The sequence below is a fragment of the Benincasa hispida genome, chromosome 3, assembly GCF_009727055.1.
Source record: "Benincasa hispida cultivar B227 chromosome 3, ASM972705v1, whole genome shotgun sequence".
Classification (NCBI taxonomy): domain Eukaryota; kingdom Viridiplantae; phylum Streptophyta; class Magnoliopsida; order Cucurbitales; family Cucurbitaceae; genus Benincasa; species Benincasa hispida.
In genome coordinates, this window is record NC_052351.1 from 71,837,370 (window position 1) to 71,862,161 (window position 24,792).

General features: G+C 32.9%; 2 protein-coding genes across 5 annotated transcripts; one reads left to right on the forward strand and one right to left on the reverse strand.

Moving 5' to 3' along the window:
• Nucleotides 1–307: 307 nt before the first annotated feature.
• On the forward strand, nucleotides 308–3,451 carry LOC120073704 (receptor-like protein EIX1). Its single transcript, XM_039026502.1, has one exon. It carries the CDS (start codon nucleotides 308–310, stop codon nucleotides 3,449–3,451), a length of 3,144 nt encoding a protein of 1,047 aa, XP_038882430.1.
• Nucleotides 3,452–13,696: 10,245 nt separating this feature from the next.
• Nucleotides 13,697–23,338, reverse strand: LOC120073807. Of its 4 annotated transcripts, none has more exons than XM_039026660.1 (4): nucleotides 22,929–23,338; nucleotides 20,045–20,116; nucleotides 18,579–18,650; nucleotides 13,697–16,100 (listed from the first exon to the last, which is right to left on the reverse strand). In XM_039026660.1, exons 1-4 carry the CDS (start codon nucleotides 22,936–22,938, stop codon nucleotides 13,948–13,950), a joined length of 2,307 nt encoding a protein of 768 aa, XP_038882588.1. In that variant the 5' UTR covers nucleotides 22,939–23,338; the 3' UTR covers nucleotides 13,697–13,947. The 4 variants fall into 4 exon arrangements, with proteins under 4 accessions (XP_038882588.1, XP_038882590.1, XP_038882591.1 ...); XM_039026662.1 differs by lacking the exon at nucleotides 22,929–23,338 and having other exon boundaries at nucleotides 13,697–15,975; nucleotides 16,062–16,100; nucleotides 20,045–20,114; XM_039026663.1 differs by lacking the exons at nucleotides 20,045–20,116; nucleotides 22,929–23,338 and adding an exon at nucleotides 16,887–16,962 and having other exon boundaries at nucleotides 13,697–15,975; nucleotides 16,062–16,100; nucleotides 18,579–18,594.
• Nucleotides 23,339–24,792: the final 1,454 nt, after the last annotated feature.

Sequence of the window (24,792 nt, forward strand, 5' to 3'; positions counted from 1 at the left end):
AATTTTCTTGTCAATACTTGATTGACAAATATATTTAAATTTATGAAAGTAGGGGCATGGATTAGTACAACATAAACTTATTTATAAATTATAACTATTGTGTGACTTTGCTTTGCAATAATCAAATAATTTTCTTTCACCAGAAATTTCGTAGATGATTGATAGTGATAATTTGTTTGACCAACTTGATTGGGCTTCTTATTAATAACAAGTCGTTCAATCTGTATTGGAATTGGTACATGAAATCAATATGGATAGACTCAAATTTGCAGTAGGCTTTGAAATCCTTGTCCTCATTTCATGTCTCATGGCAACCAAAGGCATGGGTAAGAGAAATGCATCACATGCAGCTTGTATTGAAATCGAGCGAGAAGCACTTTTGAAATTCAAAGAAGTGCTTGTTGACCCATCAAACCGTCTCTCATCATGGCTCGTTGGGACAGATTGTTGTAAATGGGCTGCAATTCGTTGCGACAGCTTAACTGGACATGTCAAACAACTCAACCTTGGAAATAGGTTTGTTAATTGGAATACTTTGAAGGAGATGAATTCTTTTCTCAATGATAAGTTGAAGGGAAGTTTAAGTGACTCGATCTTAAATTTGAGCCATATAAGTCGTATCGATCTCAGTTATAATGATTTCGGAGGGATTCCGATCCCAAGCTTCTTTGGTTCACTAACAAGTTTGAATTATCTTAACCTCACAAGTTCAGGGTTTCAAGGATTGGTACCTTATCAGCTTGGAAATTTATCTAACTTGCAATATTTGAGTTTGCGAGGTAATTTTCGATTTCTCGATGACGCTAAATTATTGTATAGTGAAAACCTTCAATGGCTTCAAGGTCTTCGTTCATTGTTGAGTTTGGATTTGAGCCAAGTAAACCTTAGTAAAGTGTCTAATTGGTTGTTAGAGATCAATAAGCTTCCTTATCTAGTAGAACTTCACATGTCTGGCTGTGAGCTCAATCATATTACACCTTTGAGCCAGGTGAATTTCACTTCACTCTCAATTTTTGATATTTCATATAACAACTTCGGTTTGTTCTCTATTCCAAAATGGATGTCAACTGTTGGTAGCCTTGTTTCAATTGATCTATCTGGATGTGATTTTCTTGGTTCTTTTCCTAAAGGCTTTTCAAATTTAACATCCCTTGAGAGTCTCATCTTACAATATAATAACTTAAATTCCACACTACCAGAATGGTTGTTTAGTCTTCCAAAAATTTCTTATTTAGACCTAAGGTCAAATAATTTTGAAGGCCCAATTCCAAATAATTTTCAAACCTTATCGACTGTTACATATCTTGATCTTTCATTCAACAATTTCACTTCAACCTCCATTCCCACTTCTTTCTATTCTTTCCATAATCTTCAATATTTGTACCTTATCTCTCTTGACTTACAAGGGGAGATCTCACCCCACATTGCCAACCTCACTAACTTAGTGCTTATTGACCTTTCAAACAATAAACTTGAAGGGAGTACACCAAAATCAATGGGATCTCTTTGCAACTTGAACACCATTTATTTGTACCAAAATAATTTTAATCGAAAATTATCTGAATTTTTTGACAGCTTTTCTGGGTGTCTCGCAAATAGTTTGATGAACTTAGATTTAAGTAGGAATAATATTTCAGGTCATTTGACAAATAATCTTCCAAAGTTAAGAAGTTTGAGATACCTCGATCTTTCAAATAACTTCATTTCTGGTCCAATTCCAGAGTCGATACAAAATTTAGGTTCAATGAGTTTTTTGGATCTTGCTGAAAATAAATTAAATGGAAGTCTTCCAAAAAGCTTAGGATCTATGTCGAGATTACAAACACTAAGCATTTCAAATAATTGCATGGAAGGCATGGTATCTGAAGTTAGCTTTGCCAATCTCGTGAACTTGATAGACTTAGATCTATCAGGGAATAATTTAACTTTGAATTTCTCTAATGGATGGTCTCCTCCTTTTAAGCTTTATCGATTACATTTACGTTCTTGCAACTTAGGTCCCCAATTTCCCATATGGATCAAACCACAAAATATGGTTTTTTCTATTGATTTGTCTAATACCGGAATTTCGGGCATGGTTCCACATATGTTTTGGAGCTTTCCTAATCCAAATTTTTCTTCTTCGTACTTAAATCTCTCTCACAACCAATTGTCAGGTCGAGTCCCTAGTTTTGTTCTTACCTTCAGCAACATATACCTCGCTTCCAATAAATTTCATGGCAGCTTGCCTCGCATATCCTCCAACGTTTTGGAGTTTGATCTTTCCAATAACTCGTTCTCAGGAAACCTTGATCACTTCCTTTGTCATTCAAGAGAAACCAATCAATTAAACCTTCTTTTTCTTGGACACAATCGTTTATCTGGAAGAATTCCTGATTGTTGGTCAAAATGGACATCCTTAATGTTAGTGAAGTTGAATAACAATGATTTGTCTGGCAATTTACCAAACTCTATGGGTAGTCTAACCCAACTAATGTCATTGAACCTACGCAACAACAATCTTATTGGAGAAATTTCATCTCACTCACCTCTACAAAAGTGCTTTCAATTGATGTCATTAGATCTTGGTTTCAATGCATTTCGTGGAAGCATACCACCTTGGATTGGTACAAATTTGTCAAACCTCGTGCTTCTTGGCCTTCGATCCAATCAATTTAGTGGTCTAATCCCACACCAACTTTGCAATCTCTCATCGCTTCAAATCTTGGACATTGGGAATAACAATTTAACTGGCCAGATACCACATTGCTTTGGTAATTTTCCAGTTATGGCTACAGAATGGCGTTTTTCAAGTCAAATTTTTTACTACGTTAGTGGTTCTAGTTTTGAAGTTTTTGAGCAAGCATTTGTCACCACCAAAGGAAAAGAATTCGAGTACCAAAAAATACTTGGCCTTATGACTAGCATGGACCTTTCATACAATAATTTATCCGGAGAAATCCCTGAAGAAATTACAGCTCTCTTTGGCTTGATATCTTTAAATCTCTCCGGGAATAATTTAAGAGGAAATATTCCACAACACATTGGAACGATGAAAAGCATAGAGTCTCTTGACTTGTCAAGGAACCAACTTTGGGGGCAAATACCCCAAAGCATGTCCAACTTGACATTCTTGAGTTACTTGAATTTGTCTTACAACAACTTGTCAGGTCAAATTCCAAGCAGCACACAACTCCAACGCTTAGATCCATCCAGCTTTCTTGGAAACCATTTATGCGGGCCTCCACTAATCAACAGTTGCCAAATGGAAGGGAACACTCCAAATGTAGAAACGGGAGAACCAAAAGACGAAGGTGATGAAAATCATATAATTGATGAGTGGTTTTATTTAAGCATAGCACTTGGTTTCATTTTTGGGTTTTGGGGGATTTGGGTTCCTCTTTTGATTAGTAAAACTTGGAGGCATGCCTATTTTAGGCACCTTACTTTCATATGCCACAGGTTGAACTAATGATGTATTATATATGTTCTTCTCAGTAATTTCCAAGCATTCAACATACTATGATGTTTTTGTGTATTTGTGTGCATTTGTGTATGTTTGTGTGATGGTGTAAAATATGAGGAATTAAATGTTGGTTTGTTATATTTTACTATTATGGTTATCTCTTTTATTTCCATCTTCTTTTTAGAACATTACAATATATATGTTGGGTTTTTCAACTTATTTTCTTTATATGAAAGTAGGATTTTAACTTATAAGAAATGTGGATGATATAGGCTTAATTTTAAAAAACAAAAGTGAAAAACCAAATGATTACTAAATGGAGCCTAAAAATTAACTGCTTATCAAATGACCCCTTAATAATTCAACAATTCAAGTGATGAAATAAATGTAAAATAAATAAATAGAAGACATTTGCGAAATTAGTTTGTTAAAATTAAGGGTGAAATTGGATCGAGTCGGGTCGATTTTCAAGGGAAACCGACCTGAAACAAGNCCTTCATCTTTCTTTGCTTTTAAGTTATTACTCCTATTATTAACTTGGAACAATTTTCAATAGTCAACAACTTGGATAACTCATCACAAAATTTCCATCTAAAAATTAATTCATCAATAAATAACAAACATACATGACAACATAAATTGCATATATAATTTTAGGTATAAATCCGAAAATGGTCAACAACAAACAAATCCAAAACTCCACCTGCACTTACAAATTAAAAGAGCACAAAAAATGATCAACAAAAATTGAAAGAGAGGAAATACAAGTTTTGTAAAATGAAAACAAAGTTTTTTAAAGGGGGAAAGGAAAATTCATCAACATTCTATACAATTATTCCCAAAACCCTTCGTCAAGTATTTTATCTTCATCTTCATCACGTACTCTAATTCGATCATCATACTTCAAGATTCTATGGAAAAAAAAAAAGTTGAATACTTAACAAGTTTAGTTTTAATACAAATAAAAAAAAACATATGTAAATAAAATTTAAGAGTAAAAACTTAGAACCATAGAATCATAATTCAAATTCTCAAAGGAAGCTTTCATCTCCATTCATATGTTTATGAATTTTAGATCAAAATGGAAAACAATTAGCTCATAAATGAAAATTGCCAAATAATGAAATAAATAAAATTTGTAGTCATTACGATAACATTATTTATTACCCTCGTCAATTTCTTTAGCCCATCAATTTCTTCAGTCATATCATCCAAATGTTTAGATTGAAGCCAATTTTTAGCACAAATGAGTGTCTCTATAGTTTGAGGAGTTAATGAACTTCGAAAAGAATCTAACACTCATCCTCCAGCATTAAAGGCCGACTCAAATGGCACAGTAGATATAGGAATATTGTAGTTATCCTTGGCTACTAGGCTAATAATCTTAAATCGAGAAGAATTCAACTTCCACCAATTTAGCATATCTAAATTTTCATCTTCTATACGAGTCTCACCTAGATAACGAGTCACCTCTGTTTTAGCATCATCTGGACCTATTTTATTACTTTGTTTAAATCTATCATGAACCGCAGCACGTACCTTATAAGATCCAGTTACACTCAATCCACTAGATGAGATAGAAGGTATTTCACTTTGACTTTGAAAGCTAAATCCTTCAATAGGTGTAGATGATTGTGTTTGTGGATATTGTTCTTTTGGCATTGACATCTTATACAATAATCATCACACAAGCGACTAAATGCTTCTTCAACCTTATTCGTCCATTTTTTTTTTTGCACTTTCTTCCTCCAAAAATTCATTAAAACAATAACTAAAAGAAGTCAACTTGTATCTAGGGTCAAGAGCTACAGCAACATATAACAGTAAATTGGTCTTCTCACTTGTAGTTATACCCCATTACTTGTTGAATTTTGTTTGCATGCGTAATATCATCTGACTCAATAATGCATTCTCATACAACAAGTATTCACGTATTATTTCTTGGATCAAACATAGTTCATGAAAAAATATGTTTGAAGTCACAGAGATAGATGTTGAAAACTTTATCGTTACCTCTGAGAAAGTATTTAGGAACTCTATAAACACTTTTGCATTATCCCAAACTTCAATAGTAAGCATATCATCATTTGGCAAATAACTGGGATCATGCTCTTTGAATCTTTCAAATGTCTTTTCACACTTAATCGCTTTGTCCAACATAGTGAAATTTGGATTCCATTGTGTTGGAACATCTATTGTAAGACATCTTTTCTTCTTTAGCAAAATCATTATATATTTGCAATCTTGCAGGAGATGGCCTAACATACTTCACAGCATTTCTAATTCACACGATAGACATGTGCAAATCTTTTAAAGCATCATTAACTGTTAAATTAAGGATATGAGCACAACATCCCTGAAAAAATTCACCATCTAACACCATTCCATTTCAGCCTCTAAACTTTTTAACCAAATATGCAATAGCTCTATCATTTGAACTTACATTATTGACCGTTATGGTAAAAAGCCCATCAATACCCCAACTTTCTAAGCATTTTCCAATTGCTCTACCTATTGTATCTCCTCTATGATTAGCTATTTGACAAAAGTTAAGAATACTTTTGTGCAAATTCCAATCACAATCAATGAAATAAACCATTATAATCATATAATTAATATTCTACACGGAAGTCCATGTATCAGTTGTTAAACAAACTCTTTGACTACTTTGAGTCAACTCTTTAACTTTTTTTGCTCCCCCACGTACATTTGAAAACAATTCTTTGCAATAGCTACTCTTGATGGAATTAAAAAAAACTTCAAATTTAATACCTAACAAAATTTACAAAATCCTTCACTTTCTACAACTTAAATGAAAATTCATCTAATATGACCATACAAGCAAGCATTGTTCTACAATTTTCTTAAGTGAAGGATGTAGCCATCAAACTACTTTCAAAATCTCCCTCTCCTTCAACATAATCTTTGGATTATTTATCTTCTTCTTACATTTCTCTATATGTCTTTTTAGATTTGTTGTACCATTTCTCTTGGAATCACAGGCATACGTAACCCCACAGTACTTACAAGCAACCTTAGAATATTCATGATCACATCCTTCTACTTTAATAAAATGTTCCCATGCTGATGAAACTAATTTAATAGGTTTTCTTTTCCCTAATAATCTTACTAGACTAGAACGAATTTGATTTGAAGTCTCATTCATAAACAATGAAGTTATCCTATGAAAAATAAAATTTAAGTTAAACACACTACTATTTTATTCTTACTGGACTAGAACGCTTGCACACACATCCATTTTATTCACTAAACAAAAGCCCCCACCTTCATCACACATCCCTAAAACAAGAAGGAAAATAAAAAAGAGGTCATCAAATGAATTGGATTCATAGTTGTTAAATTTAATATAAATATGATTTATATTAAATGTCATATAAAAGAGAAAAAAAATTATAGTTTATATTGTATGTGATACAATATTAAAACTATAGGTTATATGTTATATTTGATATCACATATAATTTAATATATATAATATGATAAGTTAGTTATCATATTTGTATTTATATTATTATTATTTTATAATAAGGAAGAGAGTTACAACTCCCTTCCACTCCTTTTCTCTCCACCCACGTGAGTGGGTAGTGGTTATTTTTGGCAAGGAGAATAAAAGAAAAATATTTTCTTCTTTTTTAAAAAAAAAAAGTTGGTTGGACGATTGAGAAAGAAAAATACAGAAGTGTTCTGTTTGTTTTGTCTTAGTTTTTTTAGAGTTCTCAATCTTCCTCCTTTACATTAAGTTTTCCTTCTTAACCAAAATAGTCAGAGCCCACCACTCCTGGGTTCTCACCTTGAGAATACCAAGGTAACTATTGTGGTAGTGTCTGATTTTGTTCGAGGTTAATCTTGAAGAAGGTCTTGAAGGAGCTCGTGATTTATTCGAGGGAAAACGTGAAGAAAAGTACTTCAAAGGCGAGGTTTCTTGAAGCCCTTTAATTCTTTCTAAAGCATATTGTAATTTAGAAACAAATGCATATCTTGTTTAATTGTTTACTATAAACTATATATTCGATGAAAATGGAATTTGGTCAATCCACTTCTGCCCAAGGTTTTCTCCCATTAGAGTTCCTTCACTTTGTGCATCTTTTTTTGAAGTGCTAATAATTGTTTTTATACAAGAGAGAAAGGCTCCTATTTATAAAGTTTTATTACAAGTGGAGTAAAAAGGGAATTAACTTAGAATGTTATCCAATTAACCTTATACTTCTTACATCAAAGAAATTACTAAAATGTAAAATAAATCTTTCTCATTTCATATACTACATAGTCAGACCTGAAATAAAGAAGAATGAATCACAATGATGTTGTAAGCTAGAAAAGATGTCAGACAAAAACAAAAACAACTGGAAGAGATAAGAGAGAAATAGAAAACATAGATTTCTTAACTCAGTTCGATGTAATTATACCAACGTCTAGGAGGCTCTATGCCTAGGTGAAAAGAAACCCACTAGTATGTAATTAGTTCTACAGCATATACTTTAACTAAAGTTAAATAAAGTTAGCTTACACTGAGTCAAGACGTGATATTTAGTGGTGAACGTATTGAAGATGGTGAAAAACCAATTAGGGCCGATAATGGTGAACAACAAAACATAAGTCAGGTCGTGATATCTATAAGTATAAAAGACGTCCGATCAATCTTCCATAACAAGTGATTTTTTCATCTCTCAGCAAAGTACCAATGTCCTTTGAAAGCTTAATGTTAGGATTCATAGGCAACAGGGTTAGCTTAGCATCAAGGTAATCAGTGTCTTCAAAGATTTATAAGCAATATTCCCTCTGGGAAAGGAAAAGACCTTGGTGGGAACGAGATAACTCTAAACCCAAGAAATATTTGGCTTGTCCCAAATCCTTAAGCTTAAAAAGATCCTTAAGAAACTTTTTAACAAAAGTAGTCTTATGAAATGAGAGTTCTGTCACCAATATATCATCAACATACACCAATAATGCAATAAAGGTTATACCTCTACCACGTGTAAAAGGTGAGTAATCAGACTTGGATTGTACAAAATAACATTAAGTCTAGATATTCTCAAAATCAAAAGAAACACTTGATGTGCCACCAACTGTGCCAACTTCTCTTTAGGAGATTGAAAGAAGTCCGCCACATCCATATTTGTCATTTGAGATGGGTCAAATATGTCATTATCTTGGTATGAAAAATTTGCTTTTACATTTTTATCTTTTTCCTTCAAGGAAGCTTTGATAGAGGTCAACTAAGTGTTTTGACGTACAACAGGTACGTGACCAATGCCCAGTCATTCCACATCGGAAGCATTTATTTTCAACACTCTTTGAACTTTTATCTTGTGGAGTTTTTCCTTTGTGATCATCATTTTGTGTGGTTCTTTTGAAATTTAAATGATTAGAACGACCACCACAAAAATAATAATTATTTCTTCCTTTGCCACGGTCACAACCTCGACCTCGATTATTATTAAAATTCACGGCATTCACTTCAGGGAATGGTATCGTTCCAGTTGGTCGAGATTCATGATTTTTCATCAATAACTCGTTATTTTGTTTGGTCACGAGAAAACATAAAATTAATTCAAAATACTGTTTAAAACCTTTATCTCGATATTGCTGCTATAGGAGTATATTCGAGACATGAAATATAGAAAATGTCTTCTCTAACATATCAGCATCAGTAATGTTTTTCTCCACATAACAACAATTTTGAACTTATTTTAAATAATGCAGAGTTGTACTCACTTACTGATTTGAAATCTTGTAGCCTCAAATGCATCCATTTATAACGAGCTCTAGGAAGAATAACTTTTTTAAAAAAAAATTATGATACCTCTCTTTCAAATTTTTCCACAAGATACGAAGATTTTTTATTGTAAATTACTCCATTTTCAATCTCTCGTGGATATGATGAAAAAGGAAAATCATAGCTTTTGCTTTGTCATGACTAAATGTCGTATTTCCTTCTTTAATTATTTCTCCCAAGTTTATAGCATCCAGGTGAATTTCGGCATCAAGTACCCATGAAAAATAATTATTGTCGTTAATATCAAGGGTGACAAATTCTAATTTTGTGAGATTTGTCATGGCAACACTATTATAAAATATTGTACTTATGTTAAAAATTTAATAAATATTGAATATGCAAAATAACATTAAATTTATTAATTATAACGATGGAAAAACTGACATACTCTTAAAACCTACCTTTAGCGAGAAAAACGACAGGAGCTCATGCTGATAACGTGTTATGAAATTAAAGAACACAACGAGAATACGGATATGAAAAAAATATAATATAATAATATATTTATATAATAATATTAAATATATAAAATAAAATAACTAAAATTATAAATTGGATAATATGTAAATTAGTGGAGAGCCGTGGCTGCCTTGCCTCGCCCCCTGTTTTTTGCTTCATCTTCCGAGACGACAAAGGTCAGATTCGAGTATAGTTAGGGTTTGTGTAGACTTTCTTCTTCTTTGAAATTGCTCTGTTACAGTTTGGTAGTAGGATGGGATTAAGATGGAGAAGAAGAGTAGCAACACAAATTTAGAGATTCCACTCGATATTCTTCATCAATTAATATTCTCCAAACTCAGCATCTTCGATTTACAAGCTTGCCTTCAGGTATGTAAATCATGGAAGAATACTGTGAAGGTTCAGTTTGATTCCGATCTTTTTTCTTTGGGTTGCTCAAACTTCTACTTCTCCTGGCCCCAAAAACATCCAATGTATGGATTTTGACCCTAAATATGTACACATGGGAGTGATGAACAGCAGCCTTGCCGCCATTTACCTTCAATCCTATATATTCTTCTGCATTTTCCAAAATTCTCTGTTGTGTTCTTTTCGCTTTGAACAAATAGAATATTTAGTAATTTGCATATTAAATCCATCACAAATGAGTATCTCCATGTTTCCTCCTATTCTATTACTAACAATAGATTTTTAAAAAATACTATTACGGCTTCGGATTTAGTCTTAACACAAAGTACTTCAAACTCCTTAGATTTACATATAATGACTCTTCTGATGAATCTTCAATCTTTATGGAGATTTCTACATTTGGGACTACTCTTCGTCTTCGTCCTCATCCTCTCGGTTTTCTTCCTATTTTCATTCATACCAAGGGCGCTTATTACTTCAATGGCGCCCTTTATTGGGTTGGAACCGATGACCTACACAAACTATAAACACACCATAACGACGTCATATACCGTTTGGATTTAGAAGATTACAAGTTGGATCAATTTTCTCTTCCCCACAACCAATTCTATTCTGCATATGTCTTCGGATCCCTTAACGATGCTTTGTATCTAACCACTTTTGGCGCTAAAGCTCAGTACCAAATGTGGAAGATGGAACAAGATGATGAATCCTTCTCGTGGATTATACTATTTGCCTGGATGATACAAAATTTCATAGTCATAATCTTTCACTAATTCCAATCATTGGTGCTGTCTCATATTTAACTCCTTCGGAGTGAAAAAGTATTTTAAGCTCTTGTAGTCTGCGAAACTCTGTATTTTCTCTTCATACAAGTAATGTCTCCAAATTTTCAAGGGAAAACTACTGTTGCCAACTCTAAGTCATGAGTAGGATAATTTCGTTCATGGTTCTTCAACTGGCCAGAGGCATAAGCAACCAGTTTACCGTGTTGCATAAGCATGAAAGAATACGCGAATACCCATTACGGAAGTGATCATGTTCGAATTCTAATTTTACAGAACATACAGAAAATATAGAGATGGAAACCGTATATACATAATCTAATAAGCATGCTTTTGTATAGAAATTAATGAGGAAGAAAAGATCCAGATCACATACCCTTGTAGTCCAAAAAAATACTTCACATTCTTCTCGAAATCGCGAATTCTTCAAATTCCTTTCGAACTCACAAGCAACCAGAAAATGGAGCAAATTTTCTAATCAATCGGACACCACCATGTGGAAACCTTGGTATTCTCGGGGTAGAGAATCGTTGAGAGTATGTGAGCTTCAAGATTAATTTAGAATGTGACGAATGTTCTCGATTTTTGAGAAAGTGTTAAGGATCTCATCACATCACCTATATTTATACTAGAATGGAAGGAAAAGATGAAAATTCAATCCTTCCCACTTCTAATACTAGTTAATGAGAGAATAACGGGGAAGGGTATATTTTATCAAATAACTCCCTTCCCTAATAACAAAATTATTTAATTAAACAGAAATTATTTTTTCTTTCATGATATATATATATATATATATATATATAAACTAATTTAATATCATATATTAAAAGAAACATACCTTATATCTAATATAAGGTTGGGTTTTATGTCATAAAACTCATAGATAGAAAATGTAAATAATGAACTATCATCAATAAAGAGTTATCAATGTTATTTCAATAAGTTTCATTGATTGTATTGTATTTGTTTTGTCTTAATAACCCTAAATCCAATAAACTAACATCTTAGGTTGTCTTATGAGTCTTGAACTATATGTGGAGACATACATGATCAATGTTCAAGATATAGCCTAAAGGGTCTATAGTATAGGGATAGGGATGGGTGTCTTATCCTCGTAACACTATGGATATAGCTCACTGTGTATTTGATACAAATGCAATGATCTAGCACGTTCGTATAGGTGACATGCGAGTGGGGTATCTTATGCAATGAGTTTGCTAAGACCGAACTGCGAAAGAGTAACCACTAGATATAACTCCATTGACTAGTTAGATTTCTATTTCAATAGGATGACCTAGGCAATTTAGTATTAATCCTTAGTGTATTATGAACTTTTGTTCACGAGTGATTGTCCTTTGATTTGTATGGTGAGAGTGGTTAGTTCACCGACTCAATATGCCTACCATTTTGGGGACAAGATTGAGTGGGGGTTGGGAACATAATAATACAAGATGGATTTCTCTCCTTCTCGACTTTTGGGCAAATAGATGAGTGTTCCCTTAAGTGATGTCTCCGGGACTTGAACAAAGGGTCCTACCCTCTCACTGGCCCGAGAGAGGTTTCTGTTCAATAGTTGGACCATGAATAGGTTGTTCATTACAGGAGCACTGGTACTTGAGGATATAGAGGTAACCCAAGGGTAAAACGGTAATTTGACCTAGTTGACGTTACGAACACTCGTGAAGGACTAATTTGCTATTATTAGTTTATATCCGTGGACATAGAAATATATCTGCAATGAGAATTGTGCAACTATAGGTCTTTAATGGATACTCACAATTAACAAATATTGGTTAATGTGGTTAATGAGTTTAGCAAATTAATCTTATATCGTTGAAGGTTCTGATATGTAGGTCTACGAGATCCCCTTCCTAGCTTGTAAAAGGTATTGAGGTAATTATGTCTTGAATAGAGTTTTTGAAATGTTCAAATTTATTTTGGAAAACACTATACTGTATAACGATACATTATGATATAAAGTGTATATTTTAATTAAACTTTATAATATACATTTAATTTTGAATATTATTCAAAATTAATTTATGAGAGAATTAAATATTTGAATGAATTCAAATATTAATTTAATATGAATTGGATTCATATTAAAACTGTAGGTTAATATTAAAGCGTATCAGATGAACATTAAAACTATAGATTATGAAAGAAATATAACTAAATATGATTCAAAATATAGGCTAAATTGAATATTTGATATTTAATTTGGTGATTAATTAATTGTAGAATTAATTAATTATTTGATTTAATTAAATTTATTGAATTAATTATATAGATTATGTGAGGGATGTTCATTTAAATATGATTTAAATGGATTTAATTATTTATTTATTTATTATTATTAATTTAATTTAATTTATTAAACTAAATAATAACAACTCCTATATGTGGGAGTTATCAAAAGACCATGGATCACCATCCACATTTAGGATCTCACGCCTAAATAGACCTAGAAAAGGAAGAAGGTGCATTACAGAAACGTTTGAGTGAAAAACTCTCTAATTCTCTCAAGATAATCACACTATAATTGTTATTTTTCTTTTTTCATTTTGAGATTGGTTCTCACAAACCATTAACCTCAATTTTTCAGAGGATAGGAAAATTTCCAAGTGGTGGTGTTCTTGAATTTCATCCCAAGAAGAATTGGCATTTTCATTTAAGTCGTCAACGAAAGTGACTTTTTTTCATTCTAAAAGGTAAAATATGCTTAACCTAATTTGTATAGTAGGTTTTCTAAAACACCTTATTCAAAGCATGAAAACATTAAATCAAATACACACGCAATAATGAAAAAAGCATAAACATGATTTCATAAATTTTGAGCATACATTATACATTTACAGTGGTAACAAACATTGCAATGGCAGCCTACTTCACAAAATCATATTCCTCAGGAGGAGAAAAATGGTAAAATTCATACAATTCAACTCTCATTTTTTGAAAAAAAAAAAAAAAAAATGAATCCCCACTCAAACCTTAGCAATGGAATGTAATAGTTAACCTGAATTCATCAGCCTCATCCAAAAGAATGCAACTTAAGCACCAACTCCTGATGTTCCTGAAGACTCAGCCACATCTTCCGACTTCAATGTTATGGCAACTTCCTCAACTGTCTTGCCTCTATCCGACGAGCCATCAACCGCCCTGCTCAATCTCTTCAACCATATATCGTAGTTAACCGTGTATGGTGTTCCACAAAGGCTATCCACATAATCAGCAAATGCCTTCAACAGGGCCGAAACTTCGCCCAGCTCCTGCTGAATTATCCGCTTTGCCCAACTGGTTTCCCTCCATTGCAATGCAGATTCAATGGAGTCTTGCTGCTCCATTGATCCGCCGCAAATAAAATAGAGGAGATAAATGAGGCTCTCAGCATCTGAAGATGGACAAAGTTTCCCATGCTGGAGAGCATGAGAGGATGAAAATTGTAAATTCACAGCCGGGCTATCCCGGTCTTCCAAAACAGCACGTCCCCAAGATATTGGAATGTATGAGTAACTATTTCTTGATTCTTGCACATCTACAACGCGTATTATATTCTCAGGGCAGATATCACCATGTTGGACACTAGCTAGAGATGCACTTCTTAGAGCAGCTAGACAGTCCCTGCAACAACGGATCGCCTCTTCAGAAGAGAATGGGCCATCCCGAGCAACTATCCATGAAAGCTGCTCTCCAACTGGTGATGTCAAAAGCACTGGCGTCCCACACCAGGGATGATCACATCGTCCCCCCGGGGTCTCCTTCTTACAGAGACCATTATGTAGGATTCGGCCAGAGGCAATTATTTCAGGTAAGTATCTGCTTGATATGCCTTGTGACTTTAAGATGTTCAGTACTTTTGTTTGTCTCTGTACTTCATACCAAAGACTCATATCCTCCCAAGACGGCTCGAGATTTGACACGTGAGCACCAACATAAAGTGTCAACAACTCTGCAGGATAATCTACCGAAACAGCAGTGTATAGAGAACGGTTATTAACACCCACCAAGGATCCCTGCACCTGAAAGCTTTTTTGTCCTTGTCTTTGATCATCAACTACGAGTATTTTCCCAGGACGAAGCTTCAAGCGTGATGTTTGGTTCTTGTATAAATGGTTATCCATATTCTCGAGTTCAACAATCTCTCCAGGATGATCATTAAACTGTTCAAAAGGAACTACTGTATTTTCATTTTCCAAAACTCGACACTCCATCCAACGCTTCTGTAAACGCAAACCATGGTCTGAAGCCAAAGATGTAATTGAATGTCTTGGCAGACCATGCCACTGGATTATCGAGTAGAAAGTTGCCAATAGGATTTGTAAAGTTCCCAAATCTCCCCAGTTTGCATTTCCAAGCTTGTTCCATATACGGTCGACTGGTGAAACACATACTTCAGCATAATTTCTCATCCATTCAACTGCAGATTGGTAGGGGTCAGCTGAGTTAATATCAAGTCTGCTAAGATCTCCACCGAGTTTTACTACACCACCATATTTTGAATCCAATATCAAAACAAAAACAGAATCGTAGTTTTTTATAGTACTGATTTTGCTTAAACTCCTTGAAATAAGTAAATGTAAACCATAAAAGAGAGCTTCACAAACAACACGAGCCGATAACTTTAATCCGTCTTCTGATAGTACACTAGGCTTGAATAAAGCAAACTGCACCACTTGATCCCATCGTGCTTGCAGCTCACCTCCAGCTCTAGAAATCAAGCCCAAGCCTTGTAGTTCTCCCACCTTTCCCCTTGATATCGCCTTTTCCACAGTACAGAATTTCGATCCCAAGTGACGGGGGCAGGATACAAAGAAAGGCAATGGTCTGCTCTTATGCCAAAATGTGCGCCATAAACCGTTGATGATAGCATGAAAGAAGTCTTCAAGTGCAAGGAACTCATCTTCAATTACATCATCGGAGAAAGGTGAACATGGCATGCGGAACAGTTGCTGAAACAAAACTCCTTCAAGTGCCAAGTCGAGCTCGTGAATTTCATCGATTGGAAATGGTGATGGAAAATTTGGTTCCTCATCTGCTGAATGGGATGAAGTATTCTCCACAACCCAATTCTCAAGACTCTGATTAAAGATTTCAAAATCAATAAGTTTTCTTTTATAGTCCTTCATCACTTTATATACTCTTCTTGAAACAGGAACAAACTTGCCTGACGAGGCAGTGCCATATGGACTATATCCTAATTGAGCTGCAATCATAAGATGACCTTTATGTTAATGATCTATGAATATTGGTGCATGAAATACATTAAAAATAAGATAAAAGGCTAAAATATAGGTTTTAGTCCCCAATTTTTGGACTTTTTCCCTTTCATTTTAGTCCCTCATCAAAATTTGAGTTACACCCTCTCCATTCGTGAATAATAAACTCAGTTGATGAAAAGTTTACATGACATGATAAAGCAAATTAGAATAAAAATTAACCTGATATTTCTTGCCAATTACTTAGAAATTTGGAGAAGTAAAGTAAAGAAGTGAGGGACTATACTGAAAACATGCCCAAACGTAAGTAACTAATACATATATTTAACCATAATATTGAATTTCCATCAACATATTGATATTTCCACGTTTTCATGAGTTCGACATCGACATGAATGGTGAATCGATATATTGTAAGAAAATCCAAAATAATAATAATAATGATAAACAAAGAGTCACTAATGTAAATATAATATAAATAATAGACTTGTTAACTAGTTTTAAAATCATAAAATGTTTTTTGTCAAAAAAAAATCATAAAAGGTTTATTTACTACTTTAAATTTATCTTTTGAATCTTTTGTTTTTATTATTTTTTTCAAAAATATCCATCAACATCAACATTTTATCGATATTTCCATCGAGATTTTTGTAAAATTAAGACCTCAATATTTCTGCCAGCATCGACATTTTAAACCACGTATTTAACCAAGAAAATATTGAGCCAATAGTATATGAAAAATGAAAAGAAATTAGCATAGTATCTATACTAACCTGATTTTTTGTCTTTTCCATTATTCACAAGTCTGTCACCTGTTGATCATTCACATCCTAATGGCTATTCTAATTTCTATGTGGGAAAAACAAAAAACTTCAGAAGAAGACACTGTGGATCACACCTTAGCATTATTGTGAATCAGTTTAAATCACTTCTGCAAGGGATAAGCTACAATGGGAAATTATACATGATCTTATCCATACAAATGATGATTAAAATCCTATATTAGTCCTTGAACTTTCAGATTTATTCTAAGCGCTTAGATGAAGAGATTGATATAATAAGATTTTGATCTCTTGAAGATTATATTTGGATGTGAAATACTGATTCTACAGAGTTTTTGTAACCAATGAAAGATAAAAGTATATGTGTAATATATATACAAGGTTAAAATCTCATTTTAGTCCTCTTTCAATAAATCTTCAATTTAATTTGTATTGATGGCTTAAAGTTAATTCTTATCGCACTAGGTAGAAATAAAATAATAAACATAATTTCCATTCAGGAAAAGTCATAATATGAATATGTTCCAAAATTTACTGAGAGAAGGTTAATAAAGACTAAATTTATTTTGGAAAAGTTAACGATAAACTAATAGTGGGAACTAATTTAATTATTTATCGATGTTGACGATCCCACATTGGAAAGATGGAGAGAACTCACAATCTTTAAAAGATACTTATTCCTTCAACTACCAATTGGCTTTGAGATTAAGTCTTCTGTTCATTTAAGCTAGTATTAAAGCTCATAAGACTCAAATGAAAATATGGTCCAACATTATATTGGGATCCAAAAACAATGGTGAACCCAAAGATCTTGAGGAAGCATGTTGAGGATTCCATATTTTGATAGAGAAACCTCACAATTTTTAGAAGATACATGAATTGGTTATGACTCTGAGATGGAACCCTATCTTTGTCTAATATGGGTCTTTGTCTAATATGGGTATAAGTCAACCCAAAACTAGACCTCGCCCAACGTTGTTTTTAGATCTACGATCAATCTGAAACTAGCTAGCCAAAAAACTGTAAATGGAAGAAGGATCCCAAAGGTTAGAAGAAACTCTAAAACATTTTAATCGAAATCGAATAGTCCGAATTAATCCTTACTGCCTAATTCTTACCAAAAAGGCTTTGCATATTATTGGTTCATGTTCAAAAGAATTCTATTTCACTGATTTGAAATCTAAAAGTTATGGGTATTCCAATTTGAGGCCGGTTGGAATATGGCTCTTGAAACTGAAGTGATTCGGAGCCAAAACGAGCGGCTACGTTGCTGAACCAGGGGATATGTTTGAGACTGCCATAAATGTTCATTTTCAAATGTTTGAATGTTGAGGTTGATGTGATTGTTATGAAAAAAAAATGTTACATAATATTAGATTTTACAGACAGTATATTTGATTATGCTTTCAATTAGCTCTGTTTCTAATTAAGTTTATTAGGCTTAGATTTGTTAGTATTTGAGTTTGGTTATTGGATTTACTTTCCCTGTAAATAGTCGTTAGATTTGTATTCATTTATGCAACTCAATTTTCTCTCTTTCATTTCCCTTACTTAAATTTAACAATCAAGAGTATGCAAACTAAATTTGGACATGAAAATGTAGAAATAAAATAGAAAAAGTCCAAAAGTACGAGACCAAAATAGTATTTTAACCAAATATATTAAATTAAATCGAGTACAAACCCGAGTGTGGTTTTCGAAAACTTCCATCCAAACTTTGAGCTGGAGACAAGTCTATACCATTTTGAAGAAAACCTGTAGCATATTGATATAAGATTTGTGACCATAAGAATATAATTGAAGTATCATTTAGTAGCATATCCTATTCTCCCAACACTGACTCAAATTCATGGATAAATGAAAGGTTTAACATTAATGATTTAAAAGAGTAAAAGGAAATTTTTAATGAACTGGAATTTTAAAGAGACAACATAGAGAAGCATGATTCAAAAGGAAAGGGATAGAAACTATTGCCGTCTTACAAACTCATCCAATGTTCAAAATAGTCTCAAATGTAGGAAAAATTAAAAGACGAAAGAGAATGAATGATTGTAGTTAATCAATTGATAAGTTAGTCATCAATTTATGTTAGTTAGTGACTATAATATAAAATAAGAAATTTTTTGCCAAAATGATAGCTCAACTGGCATATGGATATGAATGTGTTAGCAACCAAGAGGTGGGTTCGAATTCCTCCATTCCTATTGTACTAAAAAAAATTATTCAATGATTTGTAGAATTTAAATAAAAAAATGTTATACTTGCAATTATTTTCAAATAATAACTTATTTTTATTTTTTAAAAAAAAAAAATACATATTAACAAATATTCTAGAAAAAAAAGTTACCCAGTCAAATTTCTCAAAAGATGTATGCTTTAGTCCCTATTTTGAGTTTTTTTTTTTTTCAGTCCTATTGTTTAAAAAAATTCAATTCAGTCCATTATGCATTATCAATTTTCAACTTAGTCTATCACCATTAGTGAATGTTAAAACTAATGAATCATACACTTGCATGACACAATATTTAGTGAATTGGCAAAATGTTATTGAAGGAAGAAGCCATCTAGAAGAGACTAAGTGGATTAATTTTCTAAGGAATTGGTAGATATTTCAAGTTTTCTTCACTTCGATGAATTTCCACCTATTCACTAAGCATTATGCCATGTAAGTTTATCATCAACCAATTTTAATATTCACAAACAATGAGGAACTAAATTTACTGTTCAAGTAAGAATGAAATATCAACAAGAGGAGAAAAGCATTTCTGAACTAACAGAATCTGTATTCTTTTGTCCATTTAGCTTAGTTAAAAAATGTAAAAGAAATTTTAGTCTTTTCCATTATCTGAGTCCACAATCAACATACCTAAGCACCATCGAATTTGAAAAGCTTATTTCCTGACCCAGAAATCAAATTGCTTCATATACTGAATTTGATTCTAATATAGAATTAAAGGTTCAATTACAAAACAATCCAGAATCAAGGATCTCGACATAATTTAGAGACTATGTTTATTGTACTTATGACAATGATCTATTAGGAATATGATCTTTTTATGAAAGACTCTGTGAAAGAAACCTTGGGAGTGGGGAATTTCATGTAGACATATCAAGAGGGTCAAAAAAAAAAAAAAAAAAGCAATGGTTACCAGAAATGAACTTTCTAAAACTTCCATCCAAACTTTGCACAGGAGATGTGTCCAAATCACCTCGCTCTACACCTGAAAAAGAGATAGAGAGAGAATTGCTTCCAATTAAATCAAGAGAAAAAATCAGCTACATGAGAAGAAATATGATATCAAAATAAGCAAAGGAAAAAGTGGCAAACTTCAGATGGATATTGTCAAAAGTTCAAAATTTTTAATAAGTACTTTAAACTGGACAAAAGAAAATTGAAAATGACCATAAAAAAGAAGCCTTATACTGAATAAGATTCCTGTCTCTTTCTGAAGTAGTTTTGGAATACTGAATTGTTCCCTTCCACTCACGCTTCTTTTGACTTACAAGGATGACCCAAGGGATGTTGATGAAGGTTTTCGTTTAGATCGATGAAACACCCACTCCAAATTAAACTCTTAGAAACACAAAGATCAAAGCTTCCGAGTTAAGGGGCAACAAAAAGAAGGAATGATTTAACATTATGACTTTCTTTTGCAAAATACATCAGTTAGGTCAAAATCACCAATGAGAATGGATTTCCTCCTTTGGATCATACTTGTAGTATTCATCCTCTCCATTGCCACAGTTCAGATAAAATACCTTTTCATTCATCCTGCTTGGTAAATCACTTTCTAGTTTCTCCCTCTCAATGTTAACAACTATACTTAGTCTTTGAGTATTAATCTTCAAACCAGCCGCAACCTCAAAGATCCTTAGAATCCCGATTAACCTTTTCGTCATAGGTAGTGTTTTTTTAAAGCTCGAGGTGCCACTAGAGCGCCATAGTGCTCCAGGGCTTAAGCACATACTTTTTTATGAGCCGCATGATAGAAAAGTGTAAATATATTTTTTAATATAGAAGAAAAGTAGTACAATGAATAATAAGATGATGAAAAGTTTAAGAAAAGTGAGTTCTTATTCAAGATTGTTAGAACATTCGTGCATTTCTTTATTAAAAATTAGAAAGATTTCTTTTTTCCCTTAAAGTAGGAAATCAAGTTTGAGGTGCAGGTACACATCATAAACATCAAGGCGTGTGCCTTGAGCAGGCTTCAAGGATCCTCGCTTATTTGAAATGAGGCGCAAAGGCTGCACCTTGGGCTTAAGCACCCCTAGGCACATGCCTCAGTAGACTTCTTAAAAAACTAGCCATAAGAAACAAATGTATGAACATCAATTGGAGATGAGGGGGACTGTTTTTTTCATTACCATCTCAGTTTATAATCTCAATTTATGTCTGCTAAAATAGTTTTCTCCATATGAATGAACGAATGATAGTCCCCCCCTTCCTGATTCAACAATTTGGTCATCAGAGCTCTTTTTCTTTTTTCCTTCCTCCATTAGAAAATTTCTAGAAGAATTTCAAATCCTCATCCCCCACTTTAGAGTCTTATCAAGGACATTAATCCAGTGTCTTTGTGGTCCACCCAAAATTTATGAATTGAAGGGTTTGCAAAGAATTTGGGTCAAGAAAAAATTAAGATAACCCGTCATGAGCACGTACTTGACCCCTCTAGGTTAATCATAACTTAACAACATTCACTCCAAGAAAACTTCCAAAGACTTGGAAAATGAAGAAATGTTCCTTTACCTAATTTCCAGATCCAAAACCATCAAACTCAATTAGGATGGAAGCACTTTTCCAATTTTCAAGATGAGAACCTCCTTTTAAGCTTGGACCTTTCTGAAATTTTCTATACTTTCTAAATCTCAAGCCAAAGTGCCAGGCACTTCCAATATCAATAAATAACAATGGAGATAAGAAAGCATTAAAAACAGAGTCAGCCAACTTGGGTTCCTCCAAAATAGGAACCAAAAGGTCCAAAATTTCTAGGACTTATGGTTGCTGGAAAGAGGCAAACCAACCTTCAAGATAATAAGTAGCAAATATGGGCGACATACATTACAATATAGCTTCAACCTGTTTCCATTGGCTGTGATCATAGCCTTGTAAATGCACTTTACAAGGCTACATTGGTTTTCCTCTTTGTTTCTTCCATTCGAATGGAAATCATATTTCACGTTGTGAAGATTATTGAATTTTAATTGCTCCGTTATTCCCTTAGCTGATGTTGTCATGAGCCTTTATCCTAAATCAAGCTGCTGAGACTCATTTGAGTAGCTTCTTTTAACTTTCCATTTGTTGGTTAAACAAGAGTTCTCGTACCATTACAGATTAGCTACTCTTTGGAGCATTCAGATCTAATAGAAAAACCAGAGGATTCGGCCATTTGTGAAGGAATGAGGTTAGGTTTGGGGGGAATAACACATTGGAATCAATTGTTTTAGGTCTCTACTCTTTGAGTATTTTCTTAATGTTCCTGTTTTCTTTGCATCTCTTTTCCTTGCTCATTAATGGGCAACCAATCCATGGAAAGAAATGAAAATTGATCATTGAACTAAAATGTGGAAATGAAGGAACAGATAAAATCAAAATCTTTATAACCAGATGAAACACTAATTGTCAGCATTCTTGGTTACCGATACAATTAACCTCACTGAGAAAATAAAATACATTTTTGAAGATCAATAGACATCTATCTAAAAGTGTGGATCCTTCATATGAAAAAATTGAAGCACCCGAAAACAGAAATGAACAAAATCCCATGCCCTTGAAATCCTACATCCTATTTTTCCCATTTTCTTTTCTCTAGAGTATAAAAATGGATACATACAAACTCCTTTTGAAAATAAAACTCAGAAGAAGATAAACAAACATACATTAATTAAAAAGACGACAAAAAAAACAAGCAAATAAATAATTCCCAAATGTAGAGAGATTCCATTTCTCTTGTCTTTTTCCTCCCTGTTTCTCTTGGAAGCAAAACTATGGAATCAACAATAAGAGTAGAAGGAAAGGAAAAGAAAACTGACCTTGCTTCATGGTATAGGAAGAAGAAGAATGGGAAAATTACATGAAAATGTTGAAAGAGAGAGGAAAATGGAGTGTGAAAATGGCATTTCTTGAAGACCCAGAAGAGGAAAAGAGGTTTAAACAACAATGGTGGAAGAAAATGACAAGAAGAAGAAGAGGGTTTTGCACATTGTGGTGGTTGTTTTCTTTAGAGTTCTCTTCTTGTGATGGGAAGCACGCGAGGAAGGAGTGAGATAAGGAAGAAAAAGAATAAGAAGAAGAAGAGAAAGGAGAGAGAATTGAAAGGAAACACAGCTCCCAAAGGTGAAAAGTGCTCATTGGTGAGTGTTCATCAAATAAGAAAAGAAAAAGAAAAAGAAAAAAGAAAGAGTCCCCACTTCCTCAGGCTTCTGCTTCATTATCATTCACCATCATCTTTTCTTTTCTTTTCCTTCTTACTTCCATTCCCACCTATTGCCATTTGTCCCAATTCCGCGAGTCCTTTACACGCGCTTTCTTTTATTTATTATTTTGTTAGTGTTTATCATTATTTTCTTAAAACGTATGAATTTTTTTAATAAAAAATGTATGTCTTATGTCAGTTGAATTATGTTTATTTTGGCTTCTATCACTATAGATTGTTTTCATAGTTTGAAGTCTATCATCAGTAATCAAAATATATTACTAACATACTTTAAATTCACAACTTAAATTTATTCATGATAGATTATTGTGATGAGGGCATGCACGGTTGGATTTTGTCCAACTTTTTATATTTAATTTTGTAAATTAATTAATTAATTTATGTTAGTTATTAATTATTATAATTAGTAATTAATTTAATTAATAGATAAAGTGGGTGGTTTTTTTTTTAAATCAATCTCACTTCACGTTAAAACATGGAGAAATTTTTCCTTTGAGTGATCAGTGTTTCCAAAATTAAACTCATTCTTCCCCTCTCATCTCTCTTAAGTTTCGACAGAGAAAAATTCTTTGTAAAACTCTCCTACAACAAAATAATTCTCTCTCTATTTCAAAAGGAGGTTCCCACAAATTGACTCCTTACCAAAGAATAGTATGGAAGACTCTATGGAGATGTCATGGTATTGTACATGGGAGATCGATTGCAAAGGACAGAGAATTGCTGTGGAAGTTGAAAAAAGGTTCTTCAGAGGTAAATTTCTTCTTTCCCTATAAATTTTGCATGCTTAACCTATGAACTTACACATATATATGTTATTGTTTTTCTTCTTTCTTGTACTTAATCTTAAAGCAAAGTGATCACTCATTTCCCACTACGAGATTTGATCTCTTCAACAGGGTTGTTTTGTCTAAGTTCACATATTTGTGTTTGGAGTGCAGAGTTAAGTTTATATGTTAAAGATATCTTGTACATTTTTTTAACTCTGAAATAATCTTACCCATGATTTTTTAATAAAATGTGAATTGATTTTTTTTTTTTTAAGTATAGAAATATTTCTTATAATCCTAAAATATGATCTAAGGTTTAATTTTGGATCTTTCATTCCAAACATTCTTTTTAAACAAAAGCAATTATTTTATAAATTTGATTTTTATTAGTTGATTTGTGAAGTTAGACAAAATTATTTGGATTCATTTAATAAAGAAAAATCCATACAATATATATTACGTGGAATATATATATATATATATATATATAATAGGATGCTCCTACTGATGGCCATTATACATGTTGATTAAAAAGTAAGTACTAGTTTATATAGGGATCACATTCTATGATCCGTTTACAAGATGCATAGAAAAAATATATATAATGTGGACCAACATTTTGCCAAGTTACTTATAAAAAAAATAATTCATAGACATCTATAACATAGCTCCAAGTCAGTCAGTCTTGCCCAA